The 19918-nt window shown below is 36.4% G+C and overlaps 1 protein-coding gene across 2 annotated transcripts; it reads left to right on the top strand.

Annotated features, from left to right (window-relative positions):
- The first annotated feature begins 286 nt into the window (after positions 1-286).
- LOC145087963 (xanthine dehydrogenase 1-like) lies at positions 287-19166 on the top strand. 2 transcript variants are annotated; one of them, XM_079026126.1, is made up of 13 exons: positions 287-723; positions 966-1065; positions 1488-1596; positions 3920-5650; positions 5729-6043; positions 14747-14986; positions 15065-15349; positions 17285-17506; positions 17607-17768; positions 17841-17975; positions 18081-18317; positions 18395-18568; positions 18651-19166. In XM_079026126.1, the coding sequence occupies exons 1-13, from the start codon at positions 306-308 to the stop codon at positions 18891-18893; spliced, it is 4371 nt and encodes a 1456-aa protein (XP_078882252.1). In that variant the 5' UTR covers positions 287-305; the 3' UTR covers positions 18894-19166. The 2 variants fall into 2 exon arrangements, with proteins under 2 accessions (XP_078882252.1, XP_078882251.1); XM_079026125.1 differs by having other exon boundaries at positions 17841-18317.
- The last annotated feature ends 752 nt before the right edge of the window (positions 19167-19918 follow it).

The raw sequence follows: 19918 nt of genomic DNA on the forward strand, positions 1-19918 counted from the left end.
TTATTATATGGACCAAGACCTACAATGTAATTTTCACAAACCATAAGGATAAGGATGTAACTTATAAAAATTTAAATTAATTGACCAAAAATATGAATTCAACTAAACCACAAGGACCATTTCTATAATTTACTCTATTTTAAAACTACAGTAAAATTCACGTTTTTACAATTTTGATCTAAAGGAAACTAGATCCATAAAAAAGCAGTAAGTGAAGTTTATAAACTCAACTGAGCAGGTAGGAATAAAAAGAAATACATCGGAGCTGATATCATCACGTCATTCACGTGTTTATCGATCAATCAATGAAAATTGAAATTCTTCAAAAAAAGAAAGATTTGGAATCATTGGATATGTGTAATTTTACATCCCAGAACCGCCTCTCAGATGAATATGTCAAAGATATACGAGACCCACGAATCCACGATTGCCTACTTTCGATCCAAATCAGGAAAAGAAAAAAGAAAATTCCAACAACCACATTTTTGCCATTTTTGGGTTTCCTACTAGTGCAAGTTTTCAATCAAACTCGATTTGTATCATTAAATTTACCCACTCTCACAGAAACACTGATCTTGGGGGTTCCCATGGGATTTTTGAAGAGCGAGGAAGAGCTAGAAGTGACCGGAGAAGACTCAAAAGATGTTATTCTATATGTTAATGGAGTCCGTAAAGTGCTCCCTGATGGTTTAGCCCACTTAACTCTGCTCGAGTATCTTAGAGGTAAGAGAAAACACATAAACTGAATCTTTTTCTTTCTTTTCGAATCTGATTAACCTATTTTACCTTTTCTAAGATGATGCTGAATGTTCTGATAGAAAAAGGATTTGGCAGTTTCTATCTGATGTTGCAATTTGACTCTAGATGTTAAAGTTCCCAACTTCGTTTTGGTGTTACGTTTGTATCAGCTGTGAAACTTCTGAACTCTTTACTTTTGTTTTGTTGCCCCTGTTGTCCACATATAGATGTAGGTTTAACAGGAACGAAGCTAGGCTGTGGTGAAGGAGGCTGTGGTGCATGCACTGTCATGGTTTCTTACGTGGATCAAAATTCAAAGAAATGCGTGTGCGTTTCTCTCTTTCACTTCCACTTTTTTTTTTTTTTTTTTCCCTATTTTCTTTCAAATACAGACCCGGCCCAGAGCTGATGTCAAGAATCCCACATTTATATTAGCTTACCCCTATTTCTATTGTAATTTAATGTAATTTTATTCTCTTCATAGTTAATCAAGCCGAACTCGAAAGTGTCAGTTACTTCATCGGGATCAAGTGCAAGCTTGAAATAATTAAGGCTCGAGTCGAGTTTGATTCGAGTTTCAAACTCGAGTTATTTAGTCAAGTCGAGTTTCGAGCTTGACAATGCTCAATTCAATTACATCTCTATTTCATTCTTTGCATAGCGCCCCTAAAATCAACAGACAGACCAACCATGTTCAAATATGATCAAAGATTCAAGTCATATCTAATTATGTATTTTTTGTTCTTCAGGCACCATGCAATCAATGCTTGCTTGGCTCCATTGTATTCTGTTGAAGGAATGCACGTAATCACGGTGGAAGGTCTAGGCAATCACAAATTTGGTTTGCATCCAATTCAGGTAACCCTGCTTTGGTTTCTTAGGCTGCTGTGTCTGGGCAACATGTTATTACATGTTATCACACCTAAAAGATACCACATCATCATCCTAGTCATAAATGAGTGTCATAACACTAAAGGTGGAAATAGACAATACCAAATAACATGTAATAACACCATTTATTTTGTATTTTATTTTTAATTTTTTTGATGTTTGTAATTCCCATTTTTCTATTTTGTTTTATTTTTTTTTATTTATGTGATAATAATTTTTAAAAAACATATAAATTAAATATCACATAATTAAATTAAATACTAATTAAAAACTACATTACAACGAAAAAACATAAAATGACATTCCAACGAAAAAAAATAGACTGAAAAAAATAACAAAAAAAAACATTACAACGAAAAAAAAACACTAATCTTCGTCTAAATATTTCTGCTCAATCTTCGCTTTCGTTTTTCGGAGTGTCTCCAACCGTCTCGGTGGCAAATTATCCTCGCTAGTTTGAAGAATTGCCAAATCTTTCGCAATACGATCGTCCTCGGCTTCACGACGCAAGAACTCAAAATGTTCCCGTTGCAAATCATATCTTTTACGTGCGATTTCGTTGTGTTCATCAATTTTTTTTTTTTCATTTCGGCTTGTTCTCGTCGTCTACTTTCGGTTTCATCCGCGTGCCGTTGAGCACGCCTCGCTTTGTCGCGACCTATTAGTTGTCGAGTAGGGGAGATCTCTTCAATGTCGTTCAAGTCGTCCGATATCTCATCCATGTCCGCATTAAGGTCGATGTTCGTGCGTGCGTCCGAAACATCGACCGAACCGAGCCGCGCGACCTTTTCGATTGTTGTTCCGTAAATGTGTCGGTTTTATTCCACTTTGGGTTTTCCTTCACAATCTCCCAAATTTTTTCGTGCTAAAAAACGTGACCGGTCTCCACATGATATCGCTCCCTTCCGCTCTATACACGTCAAAATCGGTCGCACCATTTTGCTTGTGCGAGGAAAGCTTGTTGTAGTAGGAATTGAACTTGGTGCACTTCTTTCTTATTTGAGTCCATTTGCTACTCAACATGTCATGACTGCGGTAATTTTCATCTTTATTCAAAAGGTTATGAAATTTCCCGATCACGGATTCCCAAAAGGCAACTCTTTGCATGTCGTTTCCTTGCGTTGGATTTTTTGATGTCCCGCACCAAGCCACCGCCAATATATATTCCTCGTCCGCGGTCCACCATGTTGGAGGTTTGTCTTCCGATTGCTCCACCGTAACCGCTTTCCCTTTCCTTCGTGATCTCCCTTTTTGGGCCGTTTTTTTTTTCCGCTCCCCCCGCTTGTGTCTTGGGTACAATTTGTTGGGTGGGTTGTGGTTGTGTGGTATTTTTTTGAATTGTAGCAAATAGGTTGAAAATGTTTTGTGGAAGGTTTGTAGTGAATTATGTTGGTGGTGAGGCGGGAATGAAAAAGTTGACTTGTGTGTTGAGACTGTTCGCGTACATTTTGTATTGTGCAAAACCAATGTATTTCTGTTTAAAGAAGGAGTGTTGAAGTTTTGATCCATAGTAGGGAAAATAGATTTTTTTTGAAGATTTGAAAGTAAAAAGGTTTGTATAAAAAGATAAAGGTTGATGTATATGTATATATATAGTTGTAAAAAGATTGAAAATCTATTAATTTTTTTGTTTACTTTTTTGACCGTTTTACAACGATTGAAAAATCAAAAATATACCCGTTGGAGTTAATTTGCATAGGAATCCTCCCGTTGTCAGGCGTTACCATCGTAACGCCTTATACCATAACGGCTAATAACGCAAGGTCGGCGCGGTGTTTGGCGCGTTATAACGCCGTTTTTAGCTTGCCACGTCGGAATAACGCGTACCCGCGTTGCCCATACATACCCGTCTTATGTTTTTTCAAAACTTAAATCAATACTAATAAATAAAAATATTTTTTTATGCCACATTTCACTCTCATTTATTTTGTTACATATTATTTTTTTGATTATTTTAATTTTTTTACATGTTATTTTATGGTTTTTATTCATTTTTAAAATTTTTATATAGTATTTAAATATAATAATTGTAATAATAAATGTATATAAATTTCATTAATGCAACTTTCTTTTTAATTTTTAAAATTATAAAATTAAAGTAGAATTATTTCCTTTGTTTACTTTTACGTTTAAATTTAAAAAAAAATAAAAAAAATAAATACTTCAATTTCAGTAAGTCAATATTTTTTTTAATTTTCTTTATACAAACTACTAAATGTTTAATATTTAATTTTTTTTTGAAAAACCCGGATACTATACACGTCTCACAAGCGGTTTAAAATATATACAGGAATTGTTAGCACGTAATCACGGGTCACAATGTGGATTTTGCACACCTGGATTCATCATGTCCATGTATGCGTTATTAAGGTCTAGCAAAACCCCACCTACTGAAGAGCAAATTGAAGAAAGCCTTGGAGGAAATTTATGTCGATGCACTGGTTATCGACCTATTCTTGATGCATTTCGTGTCTTTTCCAAGACTAATGACTTATTATACACGACCAATTCTGTTTCATCACAAACAGATGCTGAGTTTGTTTGCCCTTCAACTGGTAAACCGTGTTCTTGTGGATCAAAAACTATAAAAAAAGGTGATTTTTGCCACGATTATAAACCTGTTTCTTATAACGAAATTGATGGAAGTTCATACACAAACAAAGAAATCATATTTCCACCTCAGCTTTTAATGAGGAAACCAAGTTGTCTAAGCTTGAATGGTTTTAATGGGATCAAATGGCATAGGCCATTGGAGCTAAAACATGTTTTAGAGTTAAAATCAAGATTCCCTGATGCAAAATTAGTTGTGGGAAACACCGAAGTTGGAATAGAAACTAGGTTAAAAAAACTTCATTACCCGGTTTTTGTATCTGTGACCCATGTACCCGAACTTAATATTTTGACCATTAACGATGATGGAATGGAGATAGGAGCTGCTGTTAGGCTTTCAGAGCTTCAAAAGTTGTTAAAAAAAGTTGTCAATGAGCGTTCTTCTCATGAAACATCATCTTGTAAGGCGATCATTGAACAGATAAAATGGTTTGCTGGAACTCAGATAAGAAATGTTGCATCTGTTGGTGGGAATATATGTACTGCAAGTCCGATTTCAGATTTGAATCCTCTTTGGATGGCTTCAAAAGCAAAGTTTAAAATTGTTGACATTAATGGAAACATTAGAACCACTTTAGCTGAAAATTTCTTTTTGGGGTATCGAAAAGTGGATTTGGAGAAAAACGAGATTCTTTATTCAGTTTTACTTCCATGGACTCGAAGGTTTGAGTATGTGAAAGAATTTAAACAGGCTCACAGAAGAGAAGACGATATTGCCCTTGTAAATGCTGGAATGCGTGGTTTTCTTGAAGAAAAAGATCAGAAATGGATTGTTTCTGATGCGTGTGTTGTTTATGGCGGTGTTGCTCCTGTTTCTTTATCAGCTGTAAAAACAAAAGCCTACCTAATCGGGAAGCCATGGAATAAGGAAATGGTGGAAAATGCCATGGAAATCTTGAAACAGGATGTTGTGATTTCAGAAGATGCGCCAGGTGGCATGGTGGAGTTTCGTAAATCTTTAACTTTAAGTTTCTTTTTCAAATTCTTTTTGTGGGTATCTCACCAAATGAAAGGTCAAGATTTCTTTGAAGAACCCATACCCATTTCCAATTTATCAGCTATTGAGCCGTTTCATCGTCCATCCGTAATGGGTAGTCAAGATTATGAAATTACAAAACAGGGAACTTCTGTGGGGTCCCCTGAAGTTCATATGTCAGCTAGACTTCAAGTAACAGGAGAGGCCGAGTACACAGATGACACCCCTATGCCACCTGGCGGTTTACATGCTGCTATGATATTAAGCAAGAAGCCTCATGCTCGTTTGCTTTCAATTGATGATTCCGGTGCCAGATCATCACCTGGATTCGCCGGAATATTTTTTGCCAAAGACATTCCGGGAGATAATGCCACCGGGCCTATTGTTGAAGATGAAGAAGTCTTTGCTTCTGATATTGTCACTTGTGTTGGCCAGGTAATCTAAGTATATATATCAAAATAAAAAAAATCGGAATTGTATCTTGATTTACAAGTTATTCCTAAAATTTTGCAGGTTATAGGAGTGGTTGTTGCTGATACTCATGAAAATGCGAAACTTGCAGCAAGAAAAGTGGTCATTGAATATGAAGTTTTACCACCGATCTTATCCATAAAAGATGCTGTAAACTCCAAAAGTTTTTTTCCAAATTCGCATAGGATATTATGTAAAGGGAATGTTGACCTCTCTTTTGAATCAAACCAATGTGATAAAATCATCGAGGGTGAGGTTCATGTTGGTGGCCAAGAACACTTCTATTTGGAGCCACAAAGTTCATTGGTTTGGACCATGGATGGTGGAAATGAGGTTCACATGATCTCATCCACTCAAGTAAGATCACACTCTTCAGAGTTTCACAAACAAGATTTTTATTAATTTTCAAGATGATTTTGATAAGAAACGATTAGGAAATAAGTCAATCTTAACTTAACGCTTGAAACGAATACAATGAGGGCCCTGATCTTCGAGACACTCCGGAAATCTTCAACAAAACTGAAATCAAAACTTCCCTGCCTCCCTACCCCTATTAATTTAACCCTATCTATTAAAACAGGAAATATCCAAATAATTATACAAACCTAAACATCATATAACTGTTATAATCAAATAAAATATCTAATAAGAAATTAGTGAACGCCCCCTCGAAATTTCTTCCTGCTGTAGACACGGTCCCATCTCCAGATCTCCTAACCCGATTCATATCAATATCCCTCCCTGAAAATCTACCTCAAGATGGTATTCGGGAAACTGTTGTTGAATCTAAGACTTGTCTTCCCACGTAGCCTAATTGTCCGGTTGGTATACTAGACCAATATCTCTGTGACGCCACCATTCTCTCGTGTACTGGGTACCTTATCTGGAGTAACATGTTCTCCGTCAAACCATTTGGAAGAGCACTTACTGTCTCATGATTACCTACCACCTTCTTAAGCTGCGAGATATGAAATAAGAAATTTTATGGTGGTGGTATCTGACAATTTTCACTTATACACAACTTTAAATGGTCCATAAAACCTTGGTGCTAACTTTTCATTTCTTTTCTTTGCAACCGAGATTTGTTGATAGGGTCGCAATTTCAAATAAACTAAATCTCCCACTTTGAACTCGATATCCCGACGTTTCCCATCAGCTTGAGCCTTGCCAAGGTGCATTTTAAGTTGCTCAAGCACCCTATCCCACTCCCACAAATAGTTATTGATACGATCCAATAAGGGAAGTTAGACACAATTAGAAGTAGTCTTTCACGGTTGCATAGTTTTAGGAGGAATACTTGGTCTTTTCCTCATGGGTCAATAATGGAAGTTAGTACTTCTCAGTAGTAGTCCACGTTTACATGCATGTTTCCTGTTTTCTAGAGTAGTGGTAGTCTTGCATATTTATTCCCATTTTACTGATCATTTGAGATTATGAATGAATATTAAGAAAATTGCTCCAAACGATTCTTTGTCTTCTTCTTATTTCTTGGGAGATTAACCTACTCTAACAGGTTTCTATCAGTTATCTACTTTAAATGTTACTACCGAGTCACTTCAAATGTGACTGCCGAGTCACGATCATAACTAACCAAACATGGAGGCTCTCGACGATACAAAACCTTAAAGAGAGTCATGTGAATAAACGAATGATGCGAAGTATTATATTAATACTCCTCCAAAAGAAGCCACTTGACCCATTCTTTCGGTCGAGATGAAGAAAAACATTGCAGGTACGTCTCTAAACTTCGATTGACAACTTCTCATTGCCCGTCGGTATGCTGGTGGTAAGTAGTGCTTCGCTTGAGCATGGTACCCTGGTGCAAAATAATTCCTTCCAAAAGGGACTAAGAAACACTTTATCTCGGTAAAAAATAATTGATCAAGGAATCATGTGTAACCATACAACCTCATCGATAAAGACCACCGCTACCGAAGCTGATGTGAATGGGTGCTTAAGCAGAATAAAAATGGTCGGCTTACTGAGACAGTCAACCACCACCAAGATGACGTTGTATCCGGTTGATTTCAAAAGACCCTCGATAAAGTCCATGGTTAAATCTTCCCAAATATGAACCGACAACTCTAAAGGCTGCAACAATCTAGTTGACGCTAAGTTTGAATATTTATTGTGTTGACATACCCTACATTCCGCCACCAATTTCACCGCATCCCTCCCAATGTCGGAACTGACGTGCTAACTGTTGTACGTCTTTTGGGTTCCTTTATGATCCCCTGTTGCCCAACATGAACCAACTCGTACCCCTCCATTCTGTATGCCACAATTTCAATTTTCGAATGAATAGCAAATATTTAGGGGCCTCGGCTTAAATGTTGTAACAAGTAGGCGTTGTTGTCGGACCTAAAAATCGCGAGTTCTGCCAGCGTGACCCCCTCCCCTCGTCAAGATAATGCATCGACTACCCCATTTTTCTTTTCGGGCGATAAAGAATCTCAAAATCGTACCTGAACAACATGGAAACCCATAGCTGATGTTCTCCCACCACTACTTGTCGTTCTAACAAGTGTTTTAAACTTTTTTGTTTTGTAATCACAGTAAATTTGCGACCCAACAAGTATAGTTGCTACTTCTGAACCGCCATAACAATTGCCATAAGTTCCCGCTCATATATCGACTTAAGTTGGTCCCGACTCCCTAGCGCCTGACTAAAACAAGCCATCGTTCGGCTTGTTGGAATATCCCCCTATGAACAAACCTACTATAGAAGGATGAATTACAACTTAAGATACATGCTCTACACATGATCAACACAAAGAAATATTCACTGTAAAAGTAAGAGCATAGGGTGGGGAAAGTTGCTGCTGCAACATACATAGGGCTACATCTTTCTAAACTCTCGACCTCTCATTCAATACAATAGGATACAATATATATAGAGGTTTTAAAAACAAGTCTACCCAGTCAAAGCAACAAAACATAAACTAACCAACCCTATCTAAACTATTCTAAAAATCTGCAAAATAAACGTGGCCAACATGGCCTTTACTTATTCAAACTATACAAGAAGGACTAAACTACCCTTAAAGATAATAACGTGATTGACTCAGTTTGGATTAACACCAACTTTCCCCCCTTACTCCAAACTATTCTTGCCAAACTTCTTTCTTTCTCTTGGTCTCTCTTTCTCAGGCAAACCAATAGTCTCGTTTACCTCCTTCGGTCATCGGTTATGTCGTATTACTAATTGAAATATGGTCGAAAGAAAAGATCTCTATTTGATAGGGCTTCTTCCTATACCTATGAATTCCATTGGACCCAGATATGATACATTAGAAGAATCCGTTGGGTCTTCCGATGTCAATAGGTTGATTGTTTCGCTCCGGTATCTTCCCAAAGGAAAAAAGATCTATGAGAGTTCTTTCCTGAATCCGAAAGAGAGTACTTGGGTTCTCCCAATCACTAAAAAGTGTAGTATGCCTGAATCTAACTAGGGTTCGCGGTGGTGGAGGGACTAGATCAGAAAAAAGAGGGATTCTACTTTCAGTCTTTTCTTATTTGCTGTTAGCAATCACGGTCTCCTGCTACTGTTTTCTGCTTTCTTCCTTGCTTGCATGGGTCTTGCTTGCTAACATGCAACAACCCTTCTGCTCCTGCTACTTTCTTCTGATCAATAGAAGTGACCAACCTTGCTACTTGCTTAGTCTCTTTCATTCTTTCTTTTGATCACCAAATCAAATTGATCGGGCTTGCTGCTTGCTTTCATTCTTGCTGCTTGACTTCTTCATCTCAACATGCTTGCTTGTTTTCTTCCTCAACAGTCGTTTGCTTCCATCTCTGGGATCAACCACCATAGCCAGACCTTCATCTTTTAACACCACTATGAGCCTTTAATGCCACAACAGAACTGGAACACATAACAACCAAGAACCACTCTGGTTTGATCCTCATTTTTCTTTATGCTTTCTTTCATCTTTCTTTCTTTCTATCTTCTATCTTCTATCTTATATCTTCTATCTTCTTTCTCCTTTATTCTTGTTTTCTTTCTTCTGATTAACAAACATGATGTTGCAATCGGCCTTCTCCTTCTTGCTAGGAACCAGGTATGAACCTGTTTGCTCTAATACCAATTGTTGGAACATCCCCCTATCAGGGACGGTTTTAAGGGGTTCCTGGTGTGGCACCGGCAACCCCTAAATTTTCTGGCCTTAGTGTAAAAAATTTCGATTTTTCGATTTTTTTTTAACTATTTTTCATGTATCGGCAACACCTAGTCATCCCGACAACACCTACTATGTATTCCTGCGTCCGTCCCTGCCCCCTATGAACAAACCCACTACAGAAGGATGAATTACAACTCAAGATAAATGTTCTACATAGGATCAACACAAAGAAATATTCACTGTAAAAGTAAGAACATGGGGCGAGGCAAGTTGCTGCAGTAACATACGTAGGGCTACATCTTTCTAAACTCTTGCCCTCTCGTTCAATACAATAGCGTAAAATATATAGAGGTTTTAAAAACAAGTCTACCTAGTCAATGCAACAAAAGAGAAGCCAACTAACCCTATCTAAACTTCTCTAAAAATCTGCAAAATAAACGTGGCCAACATGGCCTTTACTTATTCAAACTCTATAAGAAGGACTAAATTACCCTTAAAGATAATCATGTGATTGACTCGGTTTGGATTAACACCAACACAACCTTCCTGCATCAACATCGCTCCAGCTCTGTGCTCTTACTCTATGCCCTGATGCATCATTTCAATGGTAAACTTTTTGGAAAAATCTGGTAAAGCCAAAACTGACATTTGTGTCATCGCTTTCTACAGCTGTTGAAAGGCATGCATGGCGTCATCATTCCAACAAAATTTATCTTTTTAAAGGTCAGCCAACGCTCGAGAAATCCGACCATAAACTTGCACAAAATTTTGATGGTAGGCCATTAAACCAAGAACCCACATAATTCCCGAACTGTCTTTGGAATAGGCCACTCAGTCATGGTCGTGAACTTGCTCAGATCAGCCATTACCCCCATCTTGTGTCACAATATGCCCCTAAATGATCCACCCGATAATGTCCAAATACACATTTTTTCGATTGTAAAACATGCTCTTGACTCACAAGAAGTTGGAAACGATCAAAGGTGCTCAAGATACTCTTTCATTATTTTGTTGTAAACAAAAATATCTTAAAAAACAAGAATTTTTTTTTGAGATACGAGCGAAAAACCTTGTTCATGAGGGATTGAAAAAGTTAATGGTGCATTCGTCAATCCAAACGGCATGACAGGGAATTTGCCGCGTGATCAACTTAACAGCAAAAAGCTCTTGTTTAGCGAAAGTCGTATTTGGATTCTGGTTCAGATGCCTTCTCTCCTTGACTTACGAAAAGGTAGTTCGATAAGCCTTGTCATCTAGTATGACTAAAGCATTAGTCGAATCGTGAAGGCCTTCCCACCATGCAAAGTTCAAACCTTGTCAAAGAGGAATTGAAAACCGGAAAAAAGCCCTTTGCAATCAAAGGTGAAAGCGGGAAAAAGATGACGGAAGCCTTTTTTTCTTTCTTTTTTAGCCGACGTGAAATGTGCTCTTAGTGTACCGCCATACACACCCAAACATTAGACCAAGAAGGAACCAAGGATGTCCTTCAAGGGTGTGGAATGTTGTTTTCGGAACGTCCTCTGATTTCATGCGAATCCGGTGGTATCCCGACTTCAAGTCGAGTTTGCTAAATACTACAACCCCATGCAACTCATCTAGAAGTTCATCAATAATTAACTAGAATCGGAGACTGTGGATTTATTTAGGGCTCGATAGTCGACACAAAACCTTCAACTGCCATCTTTATTCTTATAGAAGAGTATGAGACTAGAAAATGGGTTGGAGTTTGACCGAACGACTCCAACTGTAATAATCTCGTCCACCAGTTGTTCAATCTCATCTTTTTGTAATTGTGGATATCGATAGGGTCTTATGTTGATAGGTTTGGTTCCCACCTTCACACTAATGGCATGCTCATGGTCTCGGTGTAGCGACAGTCCCACCAGTAGCGATAAGACATCAATGAAATTAGCTATAATATCATCTAGTGACAGGTGACTTATGAGGATGATTGTTCTGTGACCTCTAGGGATGAGATTTAGAACCGAAAAACCGGACCGGAACCGGAACCGAACCGGAACCGGACCCGTTAGAACCAGAATATATAGAACCGGGTCCGGTTCCGGGTTTAAAAATTGGTTTTATCCGGGTTCCGGGTAATCCGGGTTTGGGTCCATTGGGTCCGGGTAAACCGGGTCTAAAATCCGGAACCGGTTTTTGGAACCGGAACCACTTTTAGGGCCGGAACCACTTTTTGTGAAACGTTTACAAGATGCATATCTTATTCGTTTCAACTCCAATTGACATACGGTTTTTTCCAACATGTAGTTTAGAGTTTGTACATGATTCTAGACTATAAATTTGTCATTTTTAGTTTTATATTCATTGACTTACAGTCCTCAAAAGTTGAGATACCAAAGCTGAAAGTTTTTAGTTTTTTAGTTTTTTTGTATTCGGTGAAAGTTTTAAACAATGCATATCTAATTCGTTTGAAGTCGGATTGACATGTGGTTTTTTCCAACTTCTAGTTTACAGTTTGTACATGAGTTTAGACTATAATTTTGTCATTTTTGGTTTAACATTCAATGATTTACAGTCCTCCGAAGTCGGGATATCAAAACTGAAAATTTTCAACTTTTCAACTATTTGTTTTTGTACTTTGTATTATGTGAAAATATTAACACAAGTATATCTCATTCGTTTAAATTCGGATTGACATGCGGGTTTTTCCAGAGTGTATTTTAGAGTTTGTACATGATTTTAGACTCTACTTTTGTTAATTGTGGTTTCGTATTCAATAAGTTCCAGCCCCTAAAGTCGGGATATCAATATGAAAATTTTCAAAGTTCAATCCACTAAGTAGTAAGTAATTACCAAAAAATTCCGGTTTTTTCGGGTTTTCCGGGTCTAAACCCACTTTATCCGGTTCCAACCTACCCACTTTGATGTTTCCGGGTTTTCTGGTTCTAGACCCACTTTACCCGGAACCATACCCGGAACCGAACCGGAACCGGTTCCTATATACCGGTCCGGTTTCCGGTTCTATAAAATCCCGTTAACCGGTTCCGGGTTTTCCGGGTCCGGGTCCATCCGGTCCGGGTTTGGACCCACTTTCATCCCTAGTGACCTCCATGTTGTTGACATTGATTAGGAACCCGTTGTTGACACTTGGTAAGTCCTTGAGAAGTTCTTGTAAAGAGGTCTCAGACTGATTCAATCCGGGTTTGCCCCGAAGTGTTATCTTTCTTCACGACTCCATGAATGACATCATTAAATCCTTCTAATTTACTCAGGTTTCACCTAAAGTTCTCAACCATTTAATTCCTAATATTACGTTAGTACTACCGAGCTCTAGAGGGTAAAAATTGTTTACTTGTTATACCTTGACAACGCTAGTACCACCCATCCCTGACAACTAATACTTCTCTCAAATCTCCCCTTTCCCATCATAATTTCTCTGAATACATTTCACAGTGAGGCCGAGGGGTCCCACCAGTCACAAATTCGGTCATCTTACTCTGGATTGGGATCCGGATGGTCTTGATGGTTGGACGATTTCCTGACAGTTTTTACACTGCTTGCCCAAACCCACGCAATTGGCTCGTGCGGTTTTCGTTGACTACCAAAGTTAGTTTAACCGCTTGCCCTAGCCCGTGGGTTGTGGTGTTCATATGGTTATTCGTAATTCTGACTTGAGCCCTTTTATGAATGTACCTTATAGCACCTGAGATACCATGAACTTGGGCGACCTGGACGACAATCTATTCAAACTCCCCCACATAATCACGGATGGAACCGTTTTGATTAATGCTAGAAATTGCTCGTAGAGATTACTTTCTTGTGATGGTTGGAATCGGTCAAATAGTTGCAAATTGAGTTCTTCCTAACTGTGGAATGGTGCTCGCCGTTCACCCAATGATACCACGCTAATACTGACCCTTCTAATCACAACATTGCTACGAACATCTTCTCTAGTGACGATACGAGCCTTTGCATCTCAAAGAATCTTTCTATCTGACAATGTTTTCACCTTCAAACAATGACATCTTTAATTTCCTCAAAAGATAATCCATCTTGAGGACCCATCCTCTTGACCGTTGTTCATAGCGACCACCTGTCCACTATTAAACACGAACATTCTTCTAAGGTGTGCTTGGTTCAGCTGCACCGCTCGTGTAATGTTGATGTTTCCCATTACTGGAGCCTGAATTAAGGGTGTACAATGATACGGGAAAACCTATAGGTGGATTGAACTAATCATCGGTGACACTTCTCGCAGGTATTGTAGATGGTATTATCATTGTTGTTGGATGCGATCGGTTGTGTCTGTGGCGGAGGTGGGACTTAATCTGGCAGTTGTGATAACCTTTAATAGGAGGGACAGAAGCTTTGCGTGTCTCTGGTCAACAATTTACTATCGCTTCTCCCCCTCTTTCATCTGTTTGCCAACTCCTATCCAATATGATCAAACCGATTAGATGACTATGTCGAAGCTGTTCCAGATCTGCCTCTAAATCGGTCATCATGTTAATAGTGATCGAATCGACTTTGGGTGCTATAGTCAGGAACGATTACTTTGATACCAGTTTGATAAGAAACAATTAGAAAATAACTCAATCTTAAGTTAATTATCTTTGAGACCCGGGAAATATCCAACTAAACTGAAATCAAAACTTGCTTGCCTCTGCCCCTACCCCTATTCATTTACCCTTATCTATTATAACAGAAAATTTTCAAATAAAAACCCTAAACATCAGATAACTACTATAATCAAATAAAATAACTAATAAGAAATTCCTGAACGCCCCTCGAGATTTCTTTCTACTTCGCTGGTAGACATGGTTCCACCTCCAAACCCGATGCATATTATATTTTAAAGGCTTACATATTGCCATATTGAAATCAAACAACTAACTAATAATGTGATATAAAGAAACCACGTGATATCACAATTAAAACAAATATTGGGGAAAATTGAACCAATTTTGCGTGTTTTTAGGCCCCACAAAAGCATCAAAAGTATGTTTCCCATGTGCTCGGTCTCCCCATGTCAAAAGTGGTTTGTAAGGTGAAGCGAATTGGCGGTGGATTTGGTGGGAAGGAGACGAGATCTGCTTTTTTTGCTGCGGTTGCGGCAGTCCCCGCATACATTTTGAACAGACCCGTGAAACTTACATTGGATAGGGATGTAGACATGATGATATCCGGTCAACGACATAGTTTTCTTGGAAAGTACAAGGTAACGTTTTTCATGATTTGAATGAATCGAAATGTTGGTTGATTATGTTTACTAACGTGGGGATATTTTGGTAATTAGGTTGGGTTCACAAATGAAGGAGTGGTGGTTGCTTTAGATCTTGAAATCTATAACAACGGAGGGAATTCACTTGATTTGTCTCAATCGATACTTGAACGTGCAATGTATCATTCAAATAATGTTTATGAGATTCCAAATGTTAGAGTTTCCGGAAGTGTTTGTTTCACTAATTATCCTAGTAATACTGCTTTTAGAGGATTTGGAGGGCCCCAAGGTATGTTGGTTACTGAAAATTGGATCCAAAGAATTGCCATGGAAGTTAAGAAAAATCCCGAAGAAATCAGAGTACGTTTATAAAATTGAGTCTATATTCGTACGTGTCCTAAAATTAGGAAGAATTTTGTATATACCATTTTCAAACATCAGAATATTATATTTGTCGGGTCTAATTTTCTAAATATCATATTTATTATTTATAAATTTTAATATATCATATTTGCCAAAATATTTATTTTTAACATTTTTAAATATTTTTTTAATAATTTTAAATTCTTATTTTTATCAATTGTGTATTATACCCTCTTATAAATCTATCATCTATTCTATAAACCTATCTCTTCCATACCTTCTTGACATTTGGAGACGTGGCTATTTCTAGTTTCTAGTCTATCTATGGACTACGAACCGTATGGATTGAATTATAGCCTCCATGTTGTATGGTAGTTACAATCTTTTGTTTCAATGAAGGTGTATCAATTTTTGAAGAAGATTTAAGAAAATATAGAGATGAGGGCATCTCCAACCCACCCCCATACTCCATTTCTTCCCCCATTTCTTTCCCCATGCTTCTCCAACCCTATCCCATTTTCACCTCCATTTTTGGAGATATGAATAGTATTCCCTCATATATGGGGAATACTATTCATATCTCCAAAAATGGAGGTGAAGTTTGGTTGTCAATTTTAGTCCTTCTTATTTTTATTTTATACATTTCTAGTTTATTTTATCTACTAATTATAATTTAAATGCAATATTTAATATTTATAATATCATGTTGTATACTAATTTATATTAATTAATCATAAATATAAAGTTTAATTAGTAGAGGGGTGTATTTGATAATATATATAAGTTATAAAAATAGAATATTTTAAGAATATACTTTTTAAGATAAAAAATAGGATAGAAAATGAAGTAGGGTTGGAGATGAAACACTATTTACTCCATTATTACTCCATTTATGGAGGAAAAAATGGAGATGAGTTGGAGATGGTCTGAGAGTTGATTATGACGGAGGATGCAAGAAATCCAATGCCAGATTTTTAACATCAGAATGGGTGGTTGATTAAATGGTATAGTTTGATTAAAATACGATTAGGTGTATGGATTTTGAGGCATAATTTGGTGATCAAATGAAAACAATTTGTTGCGCACAGATAAAGAGAAATATTGATGAGATAGAAACCAAATTAAATTTCAATTCCTATGCAAGAAAAGTATTTTACTGAAATAATAATAATAATAATAATAATAATAATAATAATAATAATGTTGCTAGCTAAAATAAAAGCAATCCAATTGAATTAAAAACATCTACCGGTATATCTATTTAGATAGACTAGAAAGTAGAAACAACAACGTCTCAAAAACTCCAAATCTCAAGAATATATGGAATACATGAATTATTTATAAGAGGGTATAATAGTCTATTTTTAAAAATAAAGATTTAAAATGATTAAAAATATATTTAAATATATTAAAAATAAGGAGTTAGTCAATATATATGATATTTTAAATTTTATAAAGGATAAATATGATATTTAAAAGTTAGACCGATTCATTTTAAATTATCACCTTTAATAAATGAAGGTTTTTTTGCCACTTGTCATACTTTCATTCAATTTGTCAAATATCATTTTGTATTATTTTGAATTAAAGTTTTTATTCCACATGTTATTTTATGATTTTTTCTATTTTATTAATTCTACATAGTATTTAAATTCAATAATAAATGCATATTAATTTACTTAATGAACTTTCCTTTTCATTTCAAAATTACTAAATTAAAACTTCATTAATTTCATTTATTTATCTATTTAAATTATTTGTTTAAATTTACAGAAAAAAAAACACTTTAATTTTTATAATTTAATATTTTTCTCATTTTTTTTTTTAAATTCAAATTTCTTAAATGTTTAGAATGTTATATTTAGTTTTTTTTTTCAATAAACCAATGTAATATATGGATACTAATATAAGTATCCATTAATTCTATTTTAGGAAATGAATTTTATTGGTGATGGGTCCATATTACACTATGGTCAACAAATTCAAGACTGTACTTTGCATCGGCTATGGGATGAACTCAAGAAATCTTGCAACTTCTTGAAAATTCAAAGTGAAGTTGATGAATTTAATCTTCATAATCGATGGAAGAAACGTGGAATTGCTATGGTTCCAACTAAATTTGGTATTTCATTTACTACAAAGTTCATGAACCAGGTAATTCTGTTATTGAAATGCTTAACTATTGTTTTTTTGTTTAAGATTTTAGTGGTTATGTTTAGTGCAAACATTTTTTTTTTGTTCTTATTGGCTGCAGGCGGGTGCGCTTGTTCAAGTGTATACAGATGGAACTGTGTTGGTGACACATGGTGGTGTTGAGATGGGTCAGGGTTTACATACAAAAGTGGCTCAAATTGCTGCTTCTGCCTTTGAAATTCCACTTAGTTCTGTATTTATTTCAGAAACAAGTACTGACAAGGTAACCCAATATGTTTACCAAATATACTCACAAAAAACTTTAATTCTGATTCTATTTCCTTACATTTGTTAGGTCCCTAATGCGTCTCCAACAGCAGCTTCTGCCAGCTCGGATATGTATGGTGCAGCAGTTTTGGACGCGTGTAACCAAATAAAATCAAGAATGGAGCCGATTGCGTCCAAAAAACAACATACTTCTTTCAAGGAGGTATATATCAATCATCAACAACAACACTTCATTGAATCATTAACTTTAACAAATAACAAAAGAACAACTCATGAGATTATTCTAATTTTTTTGATTTGTTTTCAGTTGGTAAACACGTGTTATTGTGAGCGTATAGATCTTTCTGCACACGGGTTTCACATCATCCCTGACATCGGTTTCGATTGGGCAACCGGAAAAGGTCATCCATACAGGTACTTCACATACGGGGCTGCATTTTCCGAGGTTGAAATCGACACATTGACCGGAGATTTCCACACAAGGGCTGCTGATGTCATCTTGGACCTTGGATTCTCCATCAATCCAGCCATTGATGTTGGACAGGTACATGTTAATTTACATTCATGACCCTTATCTTCAAACTCTATAATCATATTTGTGTTTTTGATTTGCGTACGCAGATTGAAGGAGCATTTGTGCAAGGTATGGGATGGGTGGCTCTTGAGGAGTTGAAATGGGGAGATGAAGCTCATAAATGGATTCAACCTGGTTTCTTGTTTACATCTGGTCCTGGAAATTACAAAATTCCATCTGTTAATGATGTTCCTTTCAAATTCAAGGTTTCGTTATTAAAGGTACAACTTATTAATTATATATACTTGTGAAAATCCATAAAAAAAATGAATATCAATTTATCAACGAACATTTGTAATACAGGATGCTCCAAATAACAAGGCGATACATTCATCAAAAGCTGTTGGTGAACCTCCATTCTTTCTTGCTTCGTCTGTGTTCTTTGCTATTAAAGATGCGATTATAGCTGCAAGAGCTGAATCAGGGTTTCATGGCTGGTTTCCTCTTGACAATCCTGCAACTCCTGAGAGAATCCGGATGGCTTGTGCTGATGAGTTCACAGCTCCATTTGCCAAATCTTATTTTCGACCCAAACTTAGTGTTTAGTAAGCATTCCATCAAGTTAACACATAACACATGAGGTGGATGCTTGTTTTTCGTGCATAGTTACTACTTATTGCTTGAGAAATAAAATATTATCAAAGGCTCGGGACGAACAAGACTAAATGCCCTTATCTTTATTATAGTTTTTTATTTTAAATAAAAATATATAATGGAAAAAATTAGGCTGTGTGCAGCTGTCCACTTTGCCCCTCCTCAACGCCCCATGACTTTCTGTACATTAGTTTGTATATTTATATAAGAAATCTATTCTGATTAGTCAATATTAAATTATTTTACTCAGATGCTAACTCGTATTTTAAAAGTATAGTTATTCTTAAAGAGGACTTTATTTGTGGGAAGGAAGGGGTGATACATCAGAATCTTTATTCATTTAGGACTTTCATCAAATAGATAGGATGCATGCATAGTTTAAGAGAAATTGCTCAAGAACAATAATTGATTTCAATCAAACAGTATGATGTTTTATTGCTGAAATCACAAATCATACATATATGAATTGAAGAAATCGCTAATAGCTTGATGATTCAATCTGTTCATGTTAGTAGGTTTATAATTGAACATGTAATGTACAAGTAACCATGAAAGCGATGAAAACTTAAGGGAAGAAAACTCAAACCTTGATCAATTGATGAAATCATGATGTAGTGTAAAAAAGCACAGCTTGAAAGATCGTTAGCAATTGTTGAAGATGAAGATTAGCCGAAATCGACTGAACACTTGAACTTCTACCTTGGATGAAATCGATGATCACAGAGCTAAAATCAATAACAATCTTGTAATGAATTTTTGATGTGAGCATAAACCCCAATCACTCACATCGAAGACAATAGAAGATTGGTTAGTCTGAATAGAAGATTAAGAAATGTTGATCGATTAGTGTGAATTGGTAGAAAGATCGAAGCAGTTGGGTTTTGTGATGACGTGAAGATAACATATCTGATGATCTAAAATTTAACCTAGTGACTAATCTACCCCTAATTAACTAATCTTTTAGATTGATTAGTGTT

This window comes from Lactuca serriola, chromosome 2 (genome assembly GCF_051521515.1).
Source record: "Lactuca serriola cultivar US96UC23 chromosome 2, Lser_US96UC23_V15, whole genome shotgun sequence".
NCBI lineage: Eukaryota > Viridiplantae > Streptophyta > Magnoliopsida > Asterales > Asteraceae > Lactuca > Lactuca serriola.

Bases quoted from the DNA above. Each gene is read 5' to 3' on its own strand.
- LOC145087963 (XM_079026125.1), top strand. From the start codon at position 306: ATGAAAATTGAAATTCTTCAAAAAAAGAAAGATTTGGAATCATTGGAT. The intron at 14,987-15,064 runs GTAACGTTTTTC...TTTGGTAATTAG, and splicing joins GTTTTCTTGGAAAGTACAAG to GTTGGGTTCACAAATGAAGG. The intron at 18,569-18,650 runs GTACAACTTATT...TTTGTAATACAG, and splicing joins TCAAGGTTTCGTTATTAAAG to GATGCTCCAAATAACAAGGC.